Raw genomic sequence first — 23,389 nt, 5'->3', positions numbered from 1 at the left:
AAAAAACAGAATTTGCTGTTAGCAGACCAATCTTAAATGTTCTCACAACAAAAAAGTTATGTGAGATGATGGAGTTAACAAAGCTTATTGTGGTAGTGATACAATGTATGCATGCGTCAACCATCACACCTTATACCTTCCACTCACACAATGTTATGTATCAACTATACCTCAAGCTTAAGAAAAAGGATACACAGACCAATAGACAGATAGGTATATGGTGGGCCCTAAAATAACCACAAAAATAAGTAATAAAGTGAAAGTTATTACTGAAACTAAAATGCCACATTTAGAAAGCAATCACCTGATACAAAAAGAAAGCAGTAAAGGAGGAAGAGGACCGAAAGACATGAGACATAAAAGAAGTAAAATGGACAGGAATCCAGTTATAATATAACATTCAATGTGAATGGATTAACACAAGCAAAAGGCAAAAACTGTCAGCCTGGATAAAAGTATGAGTACACTGTCTACAAGACACTTTGGATTTAAAACTATAAATAGCTTTGAAAGAAAAAGATGGAAAGGGAAATGTGCAGACAGCAACCCCCAAAAGCTGGGTGGTTTCACAAATATCACACTGTAAAATACTTGAAAACAAAAGATTATATTTGAAAGCTGTATGATCCTATTAACCAGTCACTGCAATTAAAAAAGTTTACTAAAGAGGGGTATTTCGTCCATCAGGAAGCTATAACAATTATAAACAGATAATTTAACATTAACATTTGCAGAGTTCAATACCCCACTCTCAACAATGGATACAACTAGTGGAAAATCAATGAGGAAACTGAAGACTTTTCCAAAACTAGGAACTACTAGACTTAGCAGACCAGCAATAACAAGAGCACCCACATTCTGAAGTGCACACTGAACGTTCTCCAGGCTAGGCCATGTGCTAAGCTACAAACAAACCTGATACATTTAAAAGGATTCAATTTATATAAAGTGTTTTTTGACCAGACTAGATTGAAACCAAAAATCATTAACAGAAATCTGGGAAATTCACAAACATGTGGAAATTAACATACCTGGATAAACAATGAGTTTTATCAATAGAAAAATTAGAAAACACTGAAATGATCTGTTAATGTCTATATTAAAAAAGACATCAAATCAATTATCTAACCAAATATCTTAATACGATGAAAAAAGAAAGCAATAACTAAGCCTAAAGCAGACAGAAATAATAGAGTATATATTAATAAGTGAAATGTTGGTTCTTTGACAAAATGAACAATATAGACAAACCTTGAGCGAGACTGTCCAAGACAAAACGAAGACTTGAATTACTAAGAAAATAATTTTATAAAGGGGGAATATTATGAATAGCTGAGTTTCCAACAAATTAGCACAGAGGAAATATACAAATTCCTAGAAAGACACAAACTACCAAAACTGATTCTAGAAGAAAAAGACATGAACAAACTTACGACAAAAAAATTCTTTATCAAACTACCCACAAAACATAGGCTCCAATGGATTCTATGAAACATTCAAAGAATGTTTCTGAATTCTATGAAACTTTCAAAGAATGTTTCTGAATTCTATGAAACTTTCAAAGAATACAAATTCTTCACAAACTCTTCCAAAATACAGAAGAAGAAGGACTCCTCCCCTCTCCATTATACGAGCCCACTATTACCCTGATAAAACCAGACCAAGCCTATTTCTTTTTAACAAGAAAACTACAAACCAGTATTTGTGAATAGGACAAAAGTCTCCAACAAAATAATTACAAACAGAATCTAGTAACATATAAAAAGAATTCTACACTAAGAGCAAGTGGGATGCAAGCAAGGTTGGTATAATGCATGAAAATCCAATAAAACTTTAAACAGGGACACACCTACAACCTTGGATTTGGCAATGTATTCTTAGCTATAACACCAAAAGCACAAGCAACAAAAGAAAAAGATAAACTGACTTCATCAAAATTAAAATTTTTTATGCTTCAAATAATGCTATCATGTGAAAAGATAACACAGAGAATGAGAGAAAATATTTGCAAATCAGTATTTGATAAGGGAGTTGCATCCAGAATATATTAAAAAAAACTCCTACAGCTTAACAACAAAAAAAGCTAACAACCCAATTCAAAAATGGAGAAACGGTTTAAACAAGTATTTCTCCAAAGAAAATATACCAATGACCAGTAAGCAAATGAAAAGGTGCTTGACATCATTAGTCAACAGAGAACTGCAAACCAGCATCACAATGAGAGAGCTCTTCACACCCAGAGCGGGGGCCAGACCAACTCAGATAGAGGCCAACAAACACCATGAAAGACACTCAAGCTCACTAATGATTGGGGAAATACAAATCAAACCACGACAAGGTAGCAGTCAGTACCCACTGGGCTGGCTGAACTAAGGGAAACCTCGTTGGGAAGTGTGTAGACACACTGGGCCTCTCCTGCACCGCTGGTAGGAATGTAAAATGGTGCAGCTGCTGTGGAAAACAAAATGGCAGCCCCTCAAATATGAAACAGACTATATTAGTATATTAATATACCCACAAATTCCATTTTTTGGCTTATACATAAAAGAATTGAAACCCAAAACTCAAAGTAATGCTGCTTGTATGCCCATGTTCACAGTGGCATTATTCAAAAAGCCAAAAGTGGAAACATCCCAAGTGTCCACCAATGGATGAATAGATCAACGAAGTGTACTACATATATCCATACAAGGAAATGTTATTCAGCTTCAAAAAGGAAAAAAATTATATAACTCATACTGTAACAGATGAATCTAGGGGACATTATACTGAAACAACACATGTCCCCAAAAGACCAATATTAGAAAATTCCACTGATGTGAGGCACCTAGAACCGTCTGGTTTAGAGACAGAGTAGAATGGCGGTTACCAGGGACTAAGGGGAGAGGGAATGGAGAGAAACTACTTAATTAGTAAGTAGTTTTATTTTGTAGAGATGGAAATGTTTTGAAACTATATACCAGGCGTCCCCCAACTGCGGCCCCGAGGCCATTTTATCCGGCCCCTGCCGCACTTCCGGAAGGGGCACCTCTTTCATTGGTGGTCAGTGAGAGGAGCACTGTATGTGGCAGCCCTCCAACGGTCTGAGGGACAGTGAACTGGACCTCTGCGTATATACATAGAGATGGTGGGTGTACAATATTGTGAATGGACTAAATGCCAATGAATTGTTCATTTAAAAATGTCTAATTCTGTTACATAGATAGCACCTCAATAAATTACTTAAAAAAAATAATAAAAAGTGCTGATGAGAATGTGGAGAAATGAGGACCTTCATTTGCAGCTGGTAGAAATGTAACTGGTGCCATGACTACTGAAAACGGTCTGGCAATTCTTCAGGTGGTTACACAGTTACCATGTGACCCAGCGATCCAATCCTAGATATGGACCAAAATGGAAACGTCCATGCAGAAGCTTGTGCACAGATGCTCATAAATAGCCAAAAGTGGGAAAAATCCATACACTGAAAAATGGAAAATACGACATATACATACAACGGAATATGACGTTCTAAAACTGACTGTGGGGATGGTTGCACATACTGTGAATGTACTAAATCTACTGAGTTGCATGTTTAAGTGAGTTATGAGGAATGTGAATTATATCTCAATAAAGCTGTTAAAAATGTTCTGAGAGTAAGGAAGTAGCATCTTTTTACTTTTATATTCAAAAATACTCACTTTTGCCATCACATAAATGGCACACATTAACAACTGGTCCAGATGTCTGTCCATCATAAGTTCAGGACACTGAATTATGGAGAATTCAAAGCAGGTCCAGATTTTTTTCCTTAGTTCATCTGAAATGTCCAGTTTAGTGCACAGGTCCCGAAGGCGGACGCCTGCTAAGTGGTAAACCTGGTAGATAAACACAATGTTTCAAACGCTGTCCTCTAACACATGTCCCGAGCTCGTGACCATCAGGGTACAAGAACACCTACCTTCCTGAAGAACAGGGAGAGAGAGCTGGTCTTCCTGGGCCGCGCACTGCTGCCGGCCTGAGCCGGGCCCAGCTTCTGCTGGGGGCCGCCTGGGGAGATCTGCTGAACGGCCACCTGACCGGGGACTTGCAAGCTTGTACCTGCCACCTGCTGAGCGCTCAGATTTCCAGCCAGGGCCTGAGCACTGAGGGGCTGGATGGAGCCAGTCACAGCTTGCGCCTGCCCCCCCACGTTGACTTGCACTGGGAAGAATGTTATCCCTCCATTTTCATTGGCAATACCTACAGTTTGTTAGAAAGAGAAAAAGACACAAAGGAAATGTTAGTAACAGAATGTTCGCCAGGCAAGGGCTTCCAATTCCTCCCCTCCTACCGCCCGTCTCTATCACCATTCCAGCCCGATCCCAGGTCACTTTCTCTGTGAGTGCCGCAGAGAAAGAACTCAGTATCCGATTCTGCCGTCCTTACCTTGTACAGGAATGGTCACAGTCTGTCCATTGTTGGCCGTGACAGTGGCTGTTGCCATGGTTACCAAGGTCTGTCCAGGGACCGGTGTGACAGAAACAGCCTCCCCAGACACGTTCTGCACAGGCACAGCATTGACCAGGGGCTGGGGCGGCCCGCGCCCTGGGGTGCCTCTGTCGGAGGGGCTGTCGTTCTCCACAAACAGCCGTCTCCGGGTAGAGCTGGCTGTTGGGGAGCTGTACCGATCATATAACGTAGCTGGTGACATCATGCCTGCAGTCACACACAAAAAAGAAACCAAACCATTTAACGTAGGGAGACTGAAATCAGACTTCCATCCCCACTGTAAACTAATTAGTATTTGGAAAACTTAATTTAAAAGCAAGAATTATAGGAGTCACATCATAGCTACATTCAAGTAATAAAAACTCAATTGACCACTGTTATGAGCAAAATTCAAAAAAAAATTTTTCTGTCTCCCAGTCCCTTCTTCACTCTACATTCTGCTAAATCAAACGAGACCTTGCCCTTCATTACTACACGGCCTTGACAAGGGCGGGGCAATTTAAAGAATTATTCCTTTTTTCCATAATGGTATTGGCCAGATTCAGTTTCTACTTACACTCATGTAAAATGTGGTTTCACCCCAAACCCACTACTTGAGCAGGGGACCTGATGGGTGGGCCACCCTTGGGGGCTTATCTGGGAGACTCTTCCCCCAAATAGTTTTACAAATCTTTATCTCTGTCCACATTCGACAAGTTACTGAAACTCACTGATGTCCTTCAGAAAGAATGGACACATGTTTTGGATTCAAGTAAACTTATTTTTTTAAAACAACTTTGAGATGTAATTTTCATACATTTCCCCATTTAAAATTGTATATACAATTCAGTGGCCTTTGGTATAACTAAATTTTTTAAATTGTGGTGAAATATATACATAACATAACTTGCCATTTTAACTGCTTTTAAGTATACCATTCTTTGGGATTAATTACGGTCACAGTGGTGTACAACCATCACCCCTATTTCCAAAACTTCCCTAACAGAAACTCTATCAACCAGTATGGTGTAGTCAATTGTGCAGTATTCACACCAACTGCATGTTTGAGAAGCATTCCTTCCCTCCTTTCATATGTGCAGCCGTGGGCTTTTAAAATGGAAAGATCTATAGATCTGAGTGGACAAAAAATAGTTAAGACATTATGACTCCTCTTTCAAAAATGGGTAAGTTTTCATGTAGTTCATCCAGATCTAGTGAGTATACAATGATATGCACTGACTACTGATTTTGAAACTGGTCTTTCTTGGACAGCTGGCACTCACCAATTCTATTAAAAAGTTCACTTAATAACAATAATATCCTTCTAATGGCATCCAAGGATTTAGAACTCTCTAAATTTACAGAATGGCTTTTTAGAAAGTAGTTTTATCTAAAGTGTGTAAACTTGAACTTTCCACCTGGCAGATGTGTCAGAGCCAGCTAAAATATAATCGGATGAACAGCACAACGCCCCTTCTGTGTCCCTGCTGGGCCAGCACTGTGGCCACATTAACCGTGGAGCACGGTCCCCTGACAAGAGTCAGAGCTGAGTATGCTCAGGCCACCCAGTCCTCTTCACGGACCTGTCTGAACCCAACTGGATCAGACAGCTCAACCGTTAAGGAGCCTCTTCTGTTCCTTCCAATTCTGAAAGTAATACGTATTCACCTTTAAAAATTTACAGCAATTACCTGGAATTCTACCACCCAACAATAATCATTCTTTTTTTTTTTTTTTTTTTTGTATTTTTCCGAAGCTGGAAACGGGGAGAGACAGTCAGACAGACTCCCGCATGCACCTGACCAGGATCCACCCGGCACGCCCACCAGGGGACAATGCTCTGCCCCTCCGGGGCGTCGCTTTGCCGCGACCAGAGCCACTCTATCGCCTGGGGCAGAGGCCAAGGAGCCATCCCCAGCACCCGGGCCATCTTTGCTCCAATGGAGCCTCGGCTGCGGGAGGGGAAGAGAGAGACAGAGAGGAAGGAGGGGGGGAGAAGCAAATGGGCGCTTCTCCTATGTGCCCTGGCCGGGAATTGAACCCGGGTCCCCCGCACGCCAGGCCAACGCTCTACTGCTGAGCCAACCAGCCAGGGCAATAATCATTCTTAGTAGTTTGGCTTTTCCATTTCAGTCCTTTTCTATGCTTATATTTATCTATAAAAACAAGCAATTTACAAACTAGGAAACATTAATATAGAGTATACTATTTCTTTTTAAAGACACTCATTATATCATGCATTTTCCTTATGGATTCTTTAACCCTTTGAGTAGTAAGAACGTTCATGTAAGTCCTCACTCATAGGGTAAACAAAAAACTCACTACTCAAAAGGATTAAGTACTCTTCAAAAGCATTACTTATCCATCATCCATGTGACATTATAACGCACAGAATATTTTCTTCATGAACTTCACTTGCAGGCTTAAATGGAATTGAAATCCCCAAGTATTAGGCCCCCAAATATTTGTCTTAGTATTTTAAACTTACTTCTTCCAAGTACTCCAGTATCAGCACGAATTTCACTCACTCTTCTGGGAGTCAAGGGGGAGCCAGAAATACAAACATCATCTCTTTCCAGGTTCTGAGGGGGCATGACCTATAAAGATTCACACAGAGTGCCATTATTCAGCCCTGGCCAGGTAGTTCATTGGTTATAGTGTCATCCTTATATACCAAGGTCATGGGTTTGATTCCCAGTCAGGGCACATATAAGAAACAACCAAAGAATGCATCAATAATTGGAACACAAATTGAGGTTTCTCTCTCTCCCCACTTTCCTCTCTAAAATCAATCAATATATTAAAAATAAATTAATATTCAAAAATGCTTTATAATTAGAAATACGATAATAATCTAAGGTCAAGGAAACTATCTTGGCTCATCAGTTAGTCCAGTTTCCAGCTGCCTTTCCCACTTTCATATACTTAAGTTAAAATAAATTGTGGCAAAATTAAAAATGTTTAAACCCAGTAAGTAAATACAACACAGGAAATGAGCACTCCTTATGATTTGGAGAATCAGAGTGTTGGAGCACTCTGCGGTACAGAAACTTGACTAAGGAACCAAGACGGAACACCGGGGCCATCACAAATGATTTCTGATTCCTGTTTCCTATCAGACACAGGGGTGACTGCACCATTAAGCCAGTCGCACCCCCCACCCTGCAGAAGGAAGACACTGAGTGTCACTGCTCCCTGGGAAAAGCCTTCTGAGGAGACTAGGGCCTGTCCGTTTCTCACAGAGAGATGTTAAGATACTGTCACAAACCTCTTCACAGGTGGGAACCTTGTTTTCGTTCTCCCGGATCTTGTCCCAGAGGGGTGACTCGGCCTTCCAGGCCAGGTGGCCCAGGATCTGCTCCTCGATCTGGTTCAGGTGCTTCACCACCTCCCTGCAGAGGCCATCTTCTGCTCTGATGAACACTTCTATCACCTGAAACCCAGGCAAGTGCCCTCGGTTAACAGCATCACCTTTCTACAAACCTGTTTTACTATTTCTTATATATTTATATAGACAAGAATTTACAAAGAATTACAAGTTTAAAGACTAGTACACCCTTTTGAAACAGCTGCTCTTCTTTTCACTGTCTTTATAAATAATGTTTACACTGCCTGTGTGAGTTATATAAAATCTTTTTATAGTGCTGTCTTTCGAAAAAAATTTAATGGAAGAACATGTCTTAGCTATTGAGATTGAAAACATTATTCTTTGTATTTCGTATTTTAAAACTCTAAATATTCAATCTATGCCACTATAAAAATGTTTTGAGCACTTTATCTGAATTCATACACTAAATAATATTAAGAAGAAAAAACTACCAAATCAATGCCATTACTCTGTGCCTCTATGTAACATGTCATAGAAAATGTTTCTGAAAGGCACATTCAATATTATTTAATTTCCATAATGTAATTATAGCAGTTGCTATACAAATTAGTGATATTTTTGCTATTTTTTAAAAACCTTCTTAAGCTCATAAAATGAAATTATTCTAAAAGCCTTTATGGAATGAAAGGACTCCAATGAAGCTTTTACTGAGAATAGGTCTTCATTGTATCTTAAAATTATTTAAATAGTTCTTAAGATTATTTCTATTCTGCTCCCCAAATACAGTAGAAATTATTAAACATGTTATCAAAAATAGAAGAAATGTACATAGATACTGAAATTAACTAACTAGATGGCAAATAATGGGAAGTAGGTCACATCTACAATTTCCTCATTAGTATCAAATGTTTAAAAATACCTTATAAAAGTGATATAGTGGCACATGAAATATTTCAGTAATCAATGGAAAGTTCCCAGGAGGCTTGTAAGAAAAAGTGACGACCTCGAGGCAGCAGGCCAGGAGTGACTTGTGGAATGCGTCTTGTTCCAGAATGCTCTATAAAACAGTTGTTAAGATTTAGAAATATTAGCCTACGTAACAAGCCATTTCATGTCCAGTCACGCTAAATAAAAATACCAAAGGAAGTCTTATTATCTGAGTTAGTGAGAAGTATGTGCTTATTTTCTTATAAAATTTTTCTTAATTTTATATAAAAAAGCCCATTTTTAGCAACTTTCAAAATCTTGCATGTTATAAAATCAAGCTAATACAAAAGATTACATCCCTAGCTAATATACATGCATTCTGATGCTTCAGAACAATGATCTGGAAAGATGGTACAAAATATATTTTCAGTCAGAGGCCACTGTCATAAAAAGGTGGCTGGAAGGAAGGCAGGGGACTTGGCTAGGATGGTCATGGACCAAAAGTCAATATATTTATTTGGGGTGACATAATCATAGATGATTTTAACATTTATTTACTTTGCTTATTTATCTTCCAAAACTGTACATATTATTTTTGAATTATGTTATGTAGACATAAGAACATAGGTAACAAAAATAAATAAAAGGTAAATTTCATGTCATCAAAGTTAAAACCTTTCGAATATCAAAAACACTATCAGTGAAGTAAAAAGACAACCCACAGAATGGGAGGAAATATTTACAAATCATGTATCTGATAAGGGATTAATATCCAATATATACACCAGAAAGAACTGAAAGCAAAGACTCAAATAGATACTTGTACACCTATGACCACAACAGTATTATTCACAATAGCCAAAAGGTGGAAACAACTCAAATGTCCATCAACAGATGAATAAACAAAAGATAATATATGCATATGTATGTGGTGTGTGTATGTAATATTTACTCAATCCTTAAAAAGGAATAAAATTCTGATACATGCTACAACATGGACAAACCTTGAAAACATTATGCTCAACGAAATAGGCCAGACACAGAAGAACAAATACTATATGATCATATAAAGTATCTAACATAGGTAAATTCATAGAGAAACTAGAATAGAGGTTACAAGTGGCTGCAGGAAGAAGCGAGTGGCTGAAGGCTCACTGTTTATGAGTAGACTATCAGTTTTGGATGCTATAAAAATTCTGACACTAGCCAGTGGTGAATGGTCAAAGCCAGTAAAACGTGGACTCAAGTCCTCCCTAGTCCATACTCAATGTATTCTTGCTATATGACAGTGCTTCTCAACCACTGGTCCGTGGAGCGGAAACAGTGCATGCAAGGGTTCAACACTGAAGTTGTGTGAAGGTTACAGACCCCATGATTATAGACTCTGTAATCTTCACACACTAGGCTGGTTAACTCCTGTGGACCAGCATCGGTCTGCAGACCGGCGGTTGAAAACCACAGCTATATAAGGCTTGAATAAAAATTCTGTTATCTAAAGACTCAAGCTTAACTTTGAATGTTTTAATGCTTGATTAAAGTTTTGCCATCCACAGAAGCTGGAAGCTATACAACACGGCCTGCCGCCGTCAGGTGCTAAGTGGGGGCTGGGGATAAAAGAACTCGGAACACAAGTCTGCATAGGTGCCAGCCCTCATCCCACAAGGCCAGGGGTCATTTCTTTCTACAGCAAGGGCCTGTTTTGTTTTGGGGTTTGTCCTGGAGCCTGGGGCTGACAGAAAACTACATTTGACCATATTGATCAATACACTGGTTATTCACTTACAGATAAATCCATGTCTCCAAGTCTTCTTTGTTCCTGCTCGAGAACAGATTCCAATACTTTATAGTACAGCCTCTCTGCAAAACGAAAATGTCTGCTGGCCGTTTCTGGATTAAAAACAAAACACAAAAATCGCATGCGAAGAAAATAAATATTGTGAAGAATAAAGGTCCATTCCATCCCCCGGCCCACCAAATGAAATTTAAAAATCAACACAACACCTCATCTATATGCACTTCTTACAGCTGCTATTTCAATCATCCTTAAGATACTTTCATTTTTTTTATGATAATTCAATTTTTCTAAAACAGTGAAATTAAATTTTCACATAAAAACTATAATAATATTCCATTAAGATTCACATTTTTTTGTTATTCTTTATTTTTTTGCTATGTTTGAACAGAGTGGCTCTCTGCTAAGAGGTATATAGTTGGTTAACTATCCACTCATACTTAGCTTTAATTGATAACATCAAACAACTCCTAGCACAGGTCTGGGCATGAGTACAGGTATGCCTTCTGTTCTTGCTCTTGATATTCTGAAGAATCACTATATTTCTATATTTCATATCCACTCTACAAATGAAAACTAAAGATTTTCCAAACAAAAAAGTGTACCAGAAGTTCACTTTTCACAAAAAAGTGTACCAGAGTGAAGATCTCTGTCTCAAATTCTCTCACGAGAAGGACCCAGAAATCAATTGTCTGACAAAAACTACACCCATATGCCAGTCCTCAATCTATAAGCATAAATCTTTCCTTCGTATTTCTGACTCAGTTACCAAGAAAGGACTCCATATATAGTATATAGTTAAAATTTTAAATGAGAGCAACAGAGACAATATTGAGCTTTACCTTTAGCGCCATTATTGGAGTCCTCATCTGGCTGGGAATGCTGACAATATATCTCAAACATTTCTTTCAATCTGTTGGCAATAGCCTGGGTTGGATCTCTAGAACATGCCCTAAAAACAATAAGAAATTATCTAATTGAAAGGTCCTGCAGAGTTACAAAGTGGTGAACTGTCTACAACTCTATTTTTACTAACCTGTCGATGTAAAATACTTTAAACACAAACTATACACTCCCCAAATTCATCTAGGAGATCCCACACTGCCTTAGCAAGGTGCTGATTACCATCTTCAGTGGAAAAAATTTGTGTAAAATCCTACCTTTTACTGCAGTACATTTAGCGAATTTAACGAGTGCCCCTATGATGTCCATGACTACCCCCACCCTACACATCTGAAATCACTGATGACAGACAAAACCACCCCCAACTGTTTCCCCAGGGGGCAACAGAACTCCCACTAACTCCTGGAAGAAGATAGGATGAAGGGGTATATAATCTATAACGCAGACCCATATAAACCATTACTGTACTGGTATTCTACACCTTTTCAGCAAAACCAGATATATTTTTTTGAAGAAAAGTTTTTTAAACTAGAAAGGCAATAAGTGTTCATTGCAGAAGCACAGATTAGCACCATGGGGGCTTTTGTAATAACTATGTTTTTATCTCAATCCTAAATATATACATTCATTGTTAGAATGTAGCAAGTTTAGAAAACTATAAAGGAAATAAAGATCAGTTATCATCCTGCTAGAGATAGCTACTGAATATCATATACAAACAGAATCTTATTTATAACACACATAGCTACTTGTTGGCAGAAACAGAAACATTGGTTTTACCTAGTATTTGTTGGTATTAAAATATAAACAATGGTATTTAAGATCAAAGAAGCTGCTACATCTGGTCAGAGATTGTAAAAATATTTAGAAGACACAGAGATTAAAATCAGGCTTCTAAAATATATTTATAAAATGCTTGTGAATTCTAAGTAAATAAGAACCATTTAAAAACGATTTAGGAAGAGGCCATAAAGACAGAGCCTACTTAATCAAAATCAAGTTTGTGAAAAAAGTAGACTTCATGAAAATGTAAAGGAAAATGAGTCGGCCTTGGTATTTAATGAGCTCAGCTATGAGGGGGAATTGCTAATATGTGTATTCAAGGCATTCTTATACCATGTCATCTGAAATAAAATGGGCCCCTACAGGATCTATGCCATCAAATCATAAACTTTTAGTGCTAGCATCCTTTTCAGGCTAAGGGTATTTTGTAGAGTTTACTGAAGTCACAGGGGATTTCAACTGGTTTTGAATAAAACTGTTGATGATTTCAAACAGACCCACCCTTTGGAAATGCACTAAGGTCCACTCCTCTTCATGAAGTCCTCTGGTAACTACCATCTGATTGAGTCCCCCCTTCCTTGGAGTCCTAAGACAGAACAGCTGGTAACAGCTGGTGCTCTATTCTACAGCGTCTGTGTTGCTGGTTGCAGACTCCTGTCGTATACTAAGTTGCTGAGAGCTGTGTACTGGATGTTCGTCTCCCAGCGCCCAGATTCACGTGGAAACCTAATCCCCAGGAAGATGGTGTCTGAGGCATTGGAAGGGGATTAGGTCACGAGGGTGGACCCCCCGAATGCGGTAGTTCAGCCATGTGAGGACACAGCAGAAGGCACCCAGAGTGGTCCTCACCAGACACTGAATCTCTTGACCCTTGATCTTGAACGCACAGCCTCTTGAACTGTGAGAAATTATTCTGTTGTTTATAAGCCACTCAGTCAATAATATTCTGTTACAACAGCCTGAATAAACTAAGACACTGCGGGAAAAGCGATCATCTTCTAATCACACGTCTTGTATTTCTGTCTTCTGCAGACTAGCAGTAGTGAGCGTGAAACTGACATAAAATTATTCACAAGTACATTAAGGCTCTAGTAGCAAAAAAATGAAAATAGAAAATTAGAACACAGTCAAGAGCCAAACCTCAGAAGGCAAGAAGGGCTCGCACTAACCTCAGAATCCGCTCCAGCCTCTCACTCGGTGTGTTTCTGAGGCCTGTCAGCATGCTGTGGAGGCGGCTCATGCTGTGTGTAGCTGTGGGAACCGGAGTCACACAAGGGCTGTTATCCTTCATGTACCTCACACCGGTAAGCGGCGTCGAGACTCTCAATGCTTTAGTCTAAAAAGAGAAGAAAAAAACATTATTTTAGGTCAGAAAGACTTGCAGTTACTTCACAGATGTGAACTGATGCCAATCAGACTTTATCTCTATATTATTAACAAATTTTAGTGATTCAAATATCACCATTCTTGGAATTTAAACATAAAAAGCCACCACTATCCATGGGAAGACATGTAAAAGGACAATCTGTATTTTAGCTATCTAAAACGTTTGTCTCTTAAAAGTTAAATCTGGTGGTGGGGGCCCCTACAGGGGAGGGAGGCAGAGGCGGCATCTCCGCACCCCACCAGCAGGCGGCGCACTTCCACCGAGGTCGGTCTTACCGAGTTAGCCCCTGGAATTATCCACTGGGCCTCCGGAGGCACTGTCAGAAGTCTGTTTTCTCTTAAACTGAACAACAGAAGGGAAACTATCCACCTCCACCATCCTAAGTGTCTGCAGAGCAGAACACCACATGACCCCAAACTCAGTTTAGAAGAACTTTCTGAAAGACCCCAGATTTGCAGCTAATTCTTCAGTCTCATACACAAAGGCACCCGCTTAGGCCAATCAACACTTTCTAAATGCCAACTACCATTGTCAGTATGTAAAGGCTGTATGCTACTGGTGCAACATATCATCAACCAACAGTCGTCAACATGAAACACTGATTTAAATTTATGTGAAATTCTCTTTTTCTCAGATCTGACCAACACTTTAAAAGGTGATCTTAACAAAAATTTAATCAGAGAACAAAAACTGAGATAACATTTTCAATTACGGTAAGTATGATGGGCATTTCCGTTCTCACAGTGGAAGCAAGTAACACACACACACACTAGGCCCTTGGTGCGAGGGCCCTGTTTCCCACCTCTGAGCAGGGCTCGCCCACCTTGTCAAAGTGCTGCTGCAACATGCTTTTCATCTGCACTCTCTCAGCCGTCTCTGTCCCTGAGCTGGCGTTCAGACACCTGGAGAGGGTCCCAATTTCCTCGTCAGCGTCCTCTCCAAGAAATATCCGTTCATCTAAGTTCCCAACAGATAAAACATACTCCTCATAGGCTTTACTGAGGGCTTTACTACAGGAAAGAAAGAAAAAAAGGCAAAATGTACACTTACGGAACTGCCATTTCAATGAATGTTTTTGTCTATTTAATTATTGCATATTTTTATTTACTAAGAATTCTCCTACTTTTGTGAAAGTCCACCTAGCATGCAATCAGTATTAATGACAGCACCTGTGCACCTGTGCGTGTGTGCACTGTGTTTGCCCAGTGTGCACGAGCATGGCTGCCGGCTGGGAGGGCATGCGGGGAGGGCCCCCACGCGCCTGTGTCCGCGCGGCATGGGGCAAGAAGCCACCTTGTGCCTCCTCGCCGCCCGGGGACCCTCTGGAGGCCTCAACACGCCCACCTCACTTCCACCTATCCAGTTCCACAGGAATGGCTTTACCTCCAAGATTATGATCTAAAAGCTGAAAGCTATCAAAGCTTCCAAGAACAGCGATACAGTTTTTCATAAATTTAAAAATATTCTCTAGAGTAACAGCTGATAGAATTTATCTTCCTGTACTTCCCACAGAACACAGTCTAAATTTCCAAGGTACAAACAAAAACAGTGAGCCGCAAGGTTTTCTAAACACACCACTTCAACTACTAGGAGATCGGGAACAGAAGTACTCACAAACTCTCGCCAAAGTTTCCCGGCTCCAAAAACCCAGTCAGGTTTTCCTCTCTCCCCTTCAGGAGCTACGATGACAGAAAAGGCCATAAGTCATCACGTGAAATCAAGTCCTCCCCCCCGAAAACGTTTTCACATTACTGTACTTGTTTATTGCTTAACAAACCTTCTTTTCATAAAGTTTCCTTATGTAGGGTTTCCAGAAATGTTCCTTTATTCCCTTTGCTTCCAAAACTAGCCCGTCATGTAAGGAGCAGAGTTTCTCAATGACACAAGGTGGGTCAGAGGAGGGTTTGAAATCCTTAGCATGGAAATCTTCAGATAGGCCTGTGACGTAGAGAAAAACAGAGCACTGCTGTGAGATAGCACTCAATAAAGCAAACTGAAATAAGCTTAAAACATACAAAAAATGCGTAGCCTAATCATCATATGAGTTACCATATGCATATATAGGAAATAATGTATAAGGGCCTAATTTGACTTCAAATATACCTCAACAATATCAAATAGAGGTCAAGTGTACCACTACTCAAAAGATTTAGTTATTCCATTATGTATCTAGAGATGGTTTTAAAAACTATAAAATAATTTTTGGTATAATGCTTAAGACCTAAAGAATACAAATACATAACCTTGTAAATAATGACCCTGGCTGGTTTGCTCAGTGGATAGAGCATATGGATGTCCCAGACAAGAAAAGCGACCATCTGCTTCTCTCTCCCTCCCTCTCCCCCTCCTCCTCCCACAGCCAGTGGCTCAACTGGCTCGAGCAGCAGCCCCAGATGGGGGTTGTCAGGTGAATCCCAGTTGGGGCCCATACTGGAGACTGTCCCATGATCTCCCTCCCTCTCATTAAAAAAAAACCCCCAAAACCTCTTCAGCTTGAACTCCTCCACAAAGGCCTCATCAGGGTGATGGTGACACATGGCAACCACACTATGCTTCTGAGTGGTCAACGCAGAGTCTCTAGTGACCTGGCCATCATTCTGATGAAGGTTTGGGAGACCCAGACCACAATACCTGAGCTGGACACGCATGTGGGCGGGGAGGCGAGCTTCTCTTTCATGAACTGTGAGATACTACGGGTCCCCTCACTGCTCTCCAGCTCCAGCGGTGGCTTGACCACCTTGACCTTGTCGGCACAGCGGAGCCGAGGCTGGCCTGGAGCCCAAGGCTCCGCCAGATGACAGCACAACCCACAGGCAGCCAGCCAGCCGGAGCAAGGAAGCAGCAAACCGGCAAGACGAGCAGCCGCCGCTGCTCTGTCTGCCGGGGGCGGGCGGCCCAGACCGGGCCATTTCCATACAGCTTTGACTTTAAGAGCTGAACATTCATTTTCCCCACGTTAGAACCACAACTACCCTCTGCAGAACAGATCTGAACGAAGGTTCTTTCCCTAGTCCACTGGGGCCTTCCACAGCACACCACGCTGACGGCCTGCCAGTGCAGAAAACCACCTGCTTTCATGCCCTCTCTGCTACTCAGAGTTCCCAGTTCCTTCTCCTTGTTGGGCTATACAGGCCAGAGACTTCTGGTGCTCATCAAGACTTTACCCTCTGTGTTACTCGCAATTGCTTTTTCCGTAAATATTGTTACAGAGAGCTGGACTCCTAGTTGTAAGTACCCTGGAAAGCAGTAACGACGGAGCTTTTCAAAGTACCTGTGTTCTCTAATGCGAAGATTCCGGTACTCTGTGTAAAACTCTCAGAAGTAAACATAACGTAGAAATGGGAGTTGTCCAATAATCTTCCATTTATAAACTTACCTTTAAAATTAGGGTTCACAAGTTCTTTACGATTGGAACACTGGAGGGCATTTCCATAAACTAAGTCCAAAGCACACAGCAGCAGATGGTAGGAATTGACCAAATCATCACTAATCATGGGGAAATTGCCTACAGGATTATAAAGAGTTAGAGTTCAATATGCTTTAGCTTTACAATTCGTTAAAAATAATCTGGTCCTTTAATTAAAATGACATTATACAGCACTATACAAATCAGAAGCAAGAGCTACATAAAGTGTTTTGGCAAATTTACATTTTGAAATATTACTCTTATAATTTAATACATTTCTGAGAGTTTAATGAAAACTAAAACTTTACTAAAAATGCCATTTGTTCACTCAGCATTCATTAAATAAGCATTTATTAAGTGCTGGAAGCTGGCCAAAATTTTATCACCGTTGGTTTTTCCTTTGAAAATTCAGAACACAAACAACTTAAGTTATCTCAAACTTAAAACTGTTTCACATGAAAATATTTACTGTCAAGAAAACTAGTAGAAATAACTTACAGATAAACAGCTATAAAAATTACTCACATAATTGCACTTTAAAAAGACCGTAACTTAGCCTGACTTGTGGTGGCACAGTGGATAAAGCGTTGACCTGGAATGCTGAGGTCGCCGGTTCAAAACCCTGGGCTTGCCTGGTCAAGGCACATATGGGAGTTGATGCTTCCTGCTCCTCCCCCTGTTCTCTCTCTATCTCTCCCTCTCTCTCTAATAAAAATGAATAAATAAAATCTAAAAAAAAAAAGACCGTAACTTATAATGAGATGCCTAACAGTAACATTTTATTTTTTCCCTTTTCCTGAACTTATTGGGGTCCTGGTTAACAAGATTATACAGGCTCCAGGCGCACAGTTCTACAGCACACTTCTGTCCACTGTGCTGTGTGCCCACCCCAAGTCAAGTCCCCCTCCATCACCATTTACCCCTCTTACCCTTCTCCACCGCCCTCCACCCCCTCCACCCCTCCCCGGCAATCACCATACTGTTGCCCACATCCATTAACTTTTTCTTTCTTCTCCTTTTTGCTCAATCCTTCCACCTCCTCTAGCCAGCACACCCCCTCATGGCAGCCTGCTCTCCAGCTATGAGTCTGTCTCTATTTTGCTTGTTAGAGTCCACATGAGAGAAAGAATTTTAAATATTTTCCATATAAATATAAGCTCATACAAATTAATGTAACAGGATCAAAATTAAAAATATTTAAGATCTAGAGCTGGTATCTCACAAACTGTTGATGCTTAATAATGAAGAAAAAAGAAATCAAAACATAAACCTATAAAAACATCATTTCTGCAGTGCTGGTTTAACACTGAAAACAGTTTTTACAGGAAAACGGTGTTATTAGAAATTAAGAAACATTCCTAGTTTTTTAAATAACTTCGAGCATATCCCTTTTTTCACTAAACACTCCATATAGAGGGGAAGGCAAAAGCAGGCTTACAGTTGTTCATATAGAAAATTATATAGTTAATAAATAATACAAAAAGAAACTCTTTCCCATACAACTGTAACTCCACTTTTGCCCCACCCTGTATATGCTCCGAATTGATTTTACATTCTTGTAACATCAGATGATTTCAATTTAAATAGCTAACATACATTCGACATCTTCCCACTTAATGCTGACCCAAATGCATACAAACACAAAACACACACCCTGATTTTTTCACTCCTTTCTGCCAAAAAAGTTACCACTTACCTACACAGATCAGGAGAAGTCATTCTATTTTGTACAGGTAGAAATATCCAACAAATCGACTTAAATAAATGAATGAGAAATTTTTTTTTTCTGTTGCCAGAAAGGCAAATAATGATTGATAGGGTAAATTCTGCACTGATATAACCACACTAACTTGCTTGGTTCTACTATAAATGTTTAATATTAAAATACGCTCAGTTCCTCAAACGCAAAACAGGAAGTGGTGGCGCCCAATGGTTTCAAGCTACAAAGCCCATGACACCGACAAGCCTGAACTTGTCACTGGCTGTACCTGCCATAGAAGGAAAACCTGCGGCACTGTGACTTCTAACAGAAAAGCTGCAACGTCCCCTGAAGATTAGAATCCAAGCTGACCTCCAGGACTGTCCCAAGGTGACATACTTTGCATTTCAAATCCTGACGTTAGAATAAAGCTCACTGGGAGACATTTCATATTTCAGTCCAGAAAAACAATCTAACCTCCAGCGCTGGCTTCCTTATCAGGAATCAGAAGATCTAGCTCTCGTACTAACGGGGGTGGCCACGTCTGCCTGCAGGCTGCAAAGCCCCTCAGAGGACAAGCCCACACTTGTCCAAAGACAACAGGGGAAAAGCTGGCTGATTTATTAAGAATGAGACAATCTGAGATGCCCGTATGTTGCAGAGAAAGTCATGAGAAAGGGGGCTATAAAGTAGTGCGCCTCTCCCCCCAAATAACTAAATCAAGAACTGGATAAAACCAACTAAACTGCTCTATTAGGAAAAAATCCTAGAGAATCACAAAAGATCACAGTCCTAGATTGTGGGAGACAAAGTCTCTTCTAACAGGGACGTACAGACTGAATTAATAATAAACCACAAACAGTTAACCGCAGGGGAAAAACTCATGCCGCCCCAGCTGACCAAGTGAGACCCAAGTCGACATAAGGACAATAAAATTATTTTAAAATAATATATATAGTACATATGACACATGCCATACAAGACACAAGCAAAACAAAAATCCCCGAAGTCGGCTGTACCTGTCCACAATCAAAGGACAAAGTTATCATATATAGAATACCCCCACAGCAAGCTTCAAGTGGTAGCACGCGTAGCGGCCACTATGGAGAGAGTTCACGGGCTCCCAAGCCTTCCGGTTCCTGCTATGGGCACATCCCCTTTGTCTCCATTAAGGAAACATGTCAGTGTGATGGAAAGCAAAATATCTAACAGCTTATTTTTGACAGAAGATTCTTTTCAGCGAAACATGTCTTCCAACTAGCTAACTAGAAAGGACCGGTTATAATCAGACAAATCAAACAGCAAGACCAAGGGAGTGACATATGCCTGCCTGCTGGAGGGCCTTCACTCGAGCATGAGACCGAGGGCTAGGAGATCGGGGATACCAGCGCAGCTCCGCTTCCCACGGCTGGTTACCGGGGCTCAGCTACCTAACCTCTAAAGCAAGGGAGTTGGGCGAGCTGCTAATAGTGAGAATCCCTTATGTATTCATGAAACCCCTTGCAGCTCTATGATTTTACCTTTGCATTCCACTGGGTTATCTTAATGGCAAAGGCATTCTATAGAGTCTCCACTAAAAATTGATGTAATTTATGTAACTGTACTTTCTTTTCTTTTTTGGATTACTGAGAATCATTTCTACAGAGAAACAGTGACAGGACCAAAAACCTCCCAAAATGTACGTCATTGAACGCACATGTTGTTGGGTAAGTTAAAAGTGAGAGGAGAAAAAGGGAGAGAAAGTAAATCATATTCAAAGGCACTTGATTAAGCTTATTTATCTTAAAAAGATGCAAAAAAGTCATCTGAACTACTCTGAGGATGATGAGTCCCACTCAACTAAGTAAGATTTGTCTTGTGAAAAATACAGCTCAAGACATGAGCATAAACACACATAATTCAGAAGAATAGGTTTGGGGCAAGAGATATTGCATAAGAATAAAATTTAAGACTTTTCCATTTACTAAGAAATTTTGGGTCTTATAAAGAAATTCAAAAGACTTTTATAAAAATATACAACGCTTAAAAGGAATCTGTGAATAAAACCATTGAGAAAATTTTCAGTGAGCATCTCTTCTAAAACACATTAAAGGTTGACAAAAGTAGTACCCAAATATTTAAATAAACTAATAATATCTAAACAAATGTGACTCTTTTCTTACCTTTTGCATATATAAAAAGCACCCAACAAAAATGGAAAAGTTCAGACACGGTACAGGGCTGTCGCCTTTGGGAGAGAAAAAAGTCAAGAGAACAAGAATTAGAAAAAGATATCATAAATGACTGTAAATTAGGTGAGAAGCAAAGCCCCGAGTCAGAGGAAGCAAGAGCGAGCTCACTTCATAGGGAAAATATGCAAGAAATCTGCCTCTAACCACAGATCGGTGAGGAATTAGCTGCGAGCCAGGGAAGCAGTCCAGCTCAGAAAGAAAATTCTAAACAACTACAAAAGCTTTTTGAGGTCAACACAGGTAGGGAAGAAAATGGGTAACAATAGTTCTTTTAGTGACATCAGCAAGGCTAATGCTGCTGAGACCCATAGATACAGTCCGGTATTTCCTGTTTCTTCCCCTCTATCATCACTGATGAAATGTAAACTCTCCATCCCTAAGAGCATTCCAGATTACATCAAGTCACAAAAGCACTTCTTAATGTAAATTCTGGGCTTCCTAGAACTCCTTTGCTCCCATTACTAAGAGTGCTGTTGGATTTTGCCAAGTCGTCTGCTAAAAGAAAGTTCAGAACTCTATTATGCTTGGCCTTTCTGCCAATGTGCAGATGGCATTTGTTGTCTCCACGTCCCATGAGTTCTGACGACAAGAATCAGGAGACTGAGGTCTCATTCCTGTACGGTCCCTCTGGACTTAATTCACCAGTCCATGGCAAGGATTAAATGTCAGTGCATGCTTTAACAAACAGCCTCCTGACCCTAGGCACAAGATCAACTAGTTTTTCATCTAGTTTTGATGGCTGCCAAGATAAAAGCCCTACTTTTTAGCTTAACACTCAAGCCACTCTACAAACGGGCTCTAGAATGTGAGAACTCTGGAACACAATGTACAGAAGGAACAAGTTTCCATCTCTACTTCATAAAACTCTCATGAAGCAAGCTTCCAATAACTCTGGCTTCCTATAATTCCTTATGCTTCCATTATTAAGAATACCTGCAGCTGAGAAAAAAATTATGAAATCATGTGCAATTTAAGACTAGCAAAATAAACTTCAGGACAAAACCGTGGCACAGAAGGACACATGGGTATTCCTAACCAAGAAGGATAAAAACATACCGCTGTTTTCTTCCTCTTTGTTGACGAGGCTGCTGCTCCTCCGGAGGGTATTTAAAAATGTCCTGAAAAATGGGTTCATATTTCTTAAAAATTACAGCAGAAACGGTGAAGTTTCTCTCCAATCTCTCCGTACGTTCTCTGAAAGCTTGGGGCAGATTTGCCATCTCTTCCCATTTCTTCATCTTGTTAAAAAATTCAATTAAGCTAATATTAAAAAAAAAAAGATATTCTAAATTAACACAAGCACACAAATATAGTTAAAAATAAATTAACTCATTAAATTATATTACTTTTAGACAATGATATAAAATCACAACTCATGTCTCTCACTTAATCTCACATATTGATTTCTCTGATCTTCCTAATCAACTTTTTTTCTTGCATTATCTGAGGTTCTTTTCAAATATAAAGTAAACTTAAAAATACAAAATAATTAATCAGAGTAATACAACCAACATTCATGTATCCAACTGACAGACTTAACAGATATTAACATAATGAATAAATGTTGCCACCTCCGCCTCAGGTTCCAGAGAAACCACCCGAGTTCCCACTGCTCTTCCCAAGCTCACTCCCTCCCTTCTTCCCCAGTTAGTCTGAATGGCTCCCATCCATATTTGTATACTACTTTCTAGAGTTACTATATGGATATATTTGTATCCATAAACAGTACGTACTATCGTACTATCCTTTTAATGTGTGGTTAAAATTTTATATAAATGGTAACATATTCTAAGTAGTATTCAATAGTGTTTTCCGTTTAATAGTATTGCTGAGATGAATGTTAATACATGTAGACCTAATTTGTTCATTTTAATTGCTAAATGTATTCCTTCATATGAACTACCAAAACTTTTTGCATTCATTTCCCAACCAACTGAAATTGAAGTTTCTAATTTTTCATTATAACAAAAAATGCGCTGTACAGACCCATTCTTATACACATAGGTATGAGTCTCTTTACAACTACCCAAGAAGAACTGCTGAGTCAGAGAAATATGCCTTTTCAACTTTCCTAGCTATCGCCATGTGTCCCACTGAAGCGGTTGTGCCCCTTTATACTCTTAGCAGCGTACACCGTCAGAGTTCCCACTTCTCTCCATAATGAGCAATGTTGGTATTACCGGACTTCAGATCTCCCCAGTCTACTGAGAATGAAGTGTCTTCTTGTTTTTACTTTCAACTGCCTTGGTTACTAGTGAGACTGAGCATCTTTCTATATATATATTTATTGGCCATGTGAGTTCTGTCCTTTGTGAAATAGTATTATTTACCCAGTTTTTAGTGGCTGCCTGTCAATTATTTAACAATTTGTTAATAGTTCTTTATACAGTTTTTGATACTAATCTTTTTCATAATTACATGCATTATAAATTATCTTTTCCCAATGTGCTCTTTGTTTTTAAGGCATTTAGTCCATTGTGGCAA

The 23,389-nt window shown here is 39.7% G+C and overlaps 1 protein-coding gene across 3 annotated transcripts in view; it reads right to left on the bottom strand.

Annotated features, from left to right (window-relative positions):
- Nucleotides 1–23,389, bottom strand: part of RBL2 (RB transcriptional corepressor like 2) — a 59,031-nt gene that overhangs the window by 31,625 nt on the left and 4,017 nt on the right. For 2 of the 3 annotated variants that reach the window (XM_066349743.1, XM_066349744.1), the window contains exons 3-17: nucleotides 21,962–22,165; nucleotides 20,837–20,901; nucleotides 16,946–17,074; nucleotides 15,347–15,507; nucleotides 15,184–15,248; nucleotides 14,393–14,579; nucleotides 13,352–13,518; nucleotides 11,339–11,448; nucleotides 10,488–10,591; nucleotides 8,697–8,834; nucleotides 7,718–7,882; nucleotides 6,938–7,046; nucleotides 4,408–4,677; nucleotides 3,941–4,221; nucleotides 3,681–3,857 (exon numbers count right to left, since the gene is read on the bottom strand). In XM_066349743.1, the coding sequence (XP_066205840.1) occupies nucleotides 3,681–3,857; nucleotides 3,941–4,221; nucleotides 4,408–4,677; nucleotides 6,938–7,046; nucleotides 7,718–7,882; nucleotides 8,697–8,834; nucleotides 10,488–10,591; nucleotides 11,339–11,448; nucleotides 13,352–13,518; nucleotides 14,393–14,579; nucleotides 15,184–15,248; nucleotides 15,347–15,507; nucleotides 16,946–17,074; nucleotides 20,837–20,901; nucleotides 21,962–22,165 (2,332 nt within the window). Of the gene's footprint in view, nucleotides 1–3,680; nucleotides 3,858–3,940; nucleotides 4,222–4,407; nucleotides 4,678–6,937; nucleotides 7,047–7,717; nucleotides 7,883–8,696; nucleotides 8,835–10,487; nucleotides 10,592–11,338; nucleotides 11,449–13,351; nucleotides 13,519–14,392; nucleotides 14,580–15,183; nucleotides 15,249–15,346; nucleotides 15,508–16,945; nucleotides 17,075–18,671; nucleotides 18,812–20,836; nucleotides 20,902–21,961; nucleotides 22,166–23,389 lie in introns of those variants that run through there. The other variant, XM_066349745.1, reaches the window with a different exon arrangement.

The sequence above is a fragment of the Saccopteryx leptura genome, chromosome 9 (assembly GCF_036850995.1).
Source record: "Saccopteryx leptura isolate mSacLep1 chromosome 9, mSacLep1_pri_phased_curated, whole genome shotgun sequence".
Taxonomy (NCBI): Eukaryota; Metazoa; Chordata; class Mammalia; order Chiroptera; family Emballonuridae; genus Saccopteryx; species Saccopteryx leptura.
Note: the sequence above shows the minus strand (reverse complement) of the source record. Positions and strands in the feature narration are given on the sequence as shown.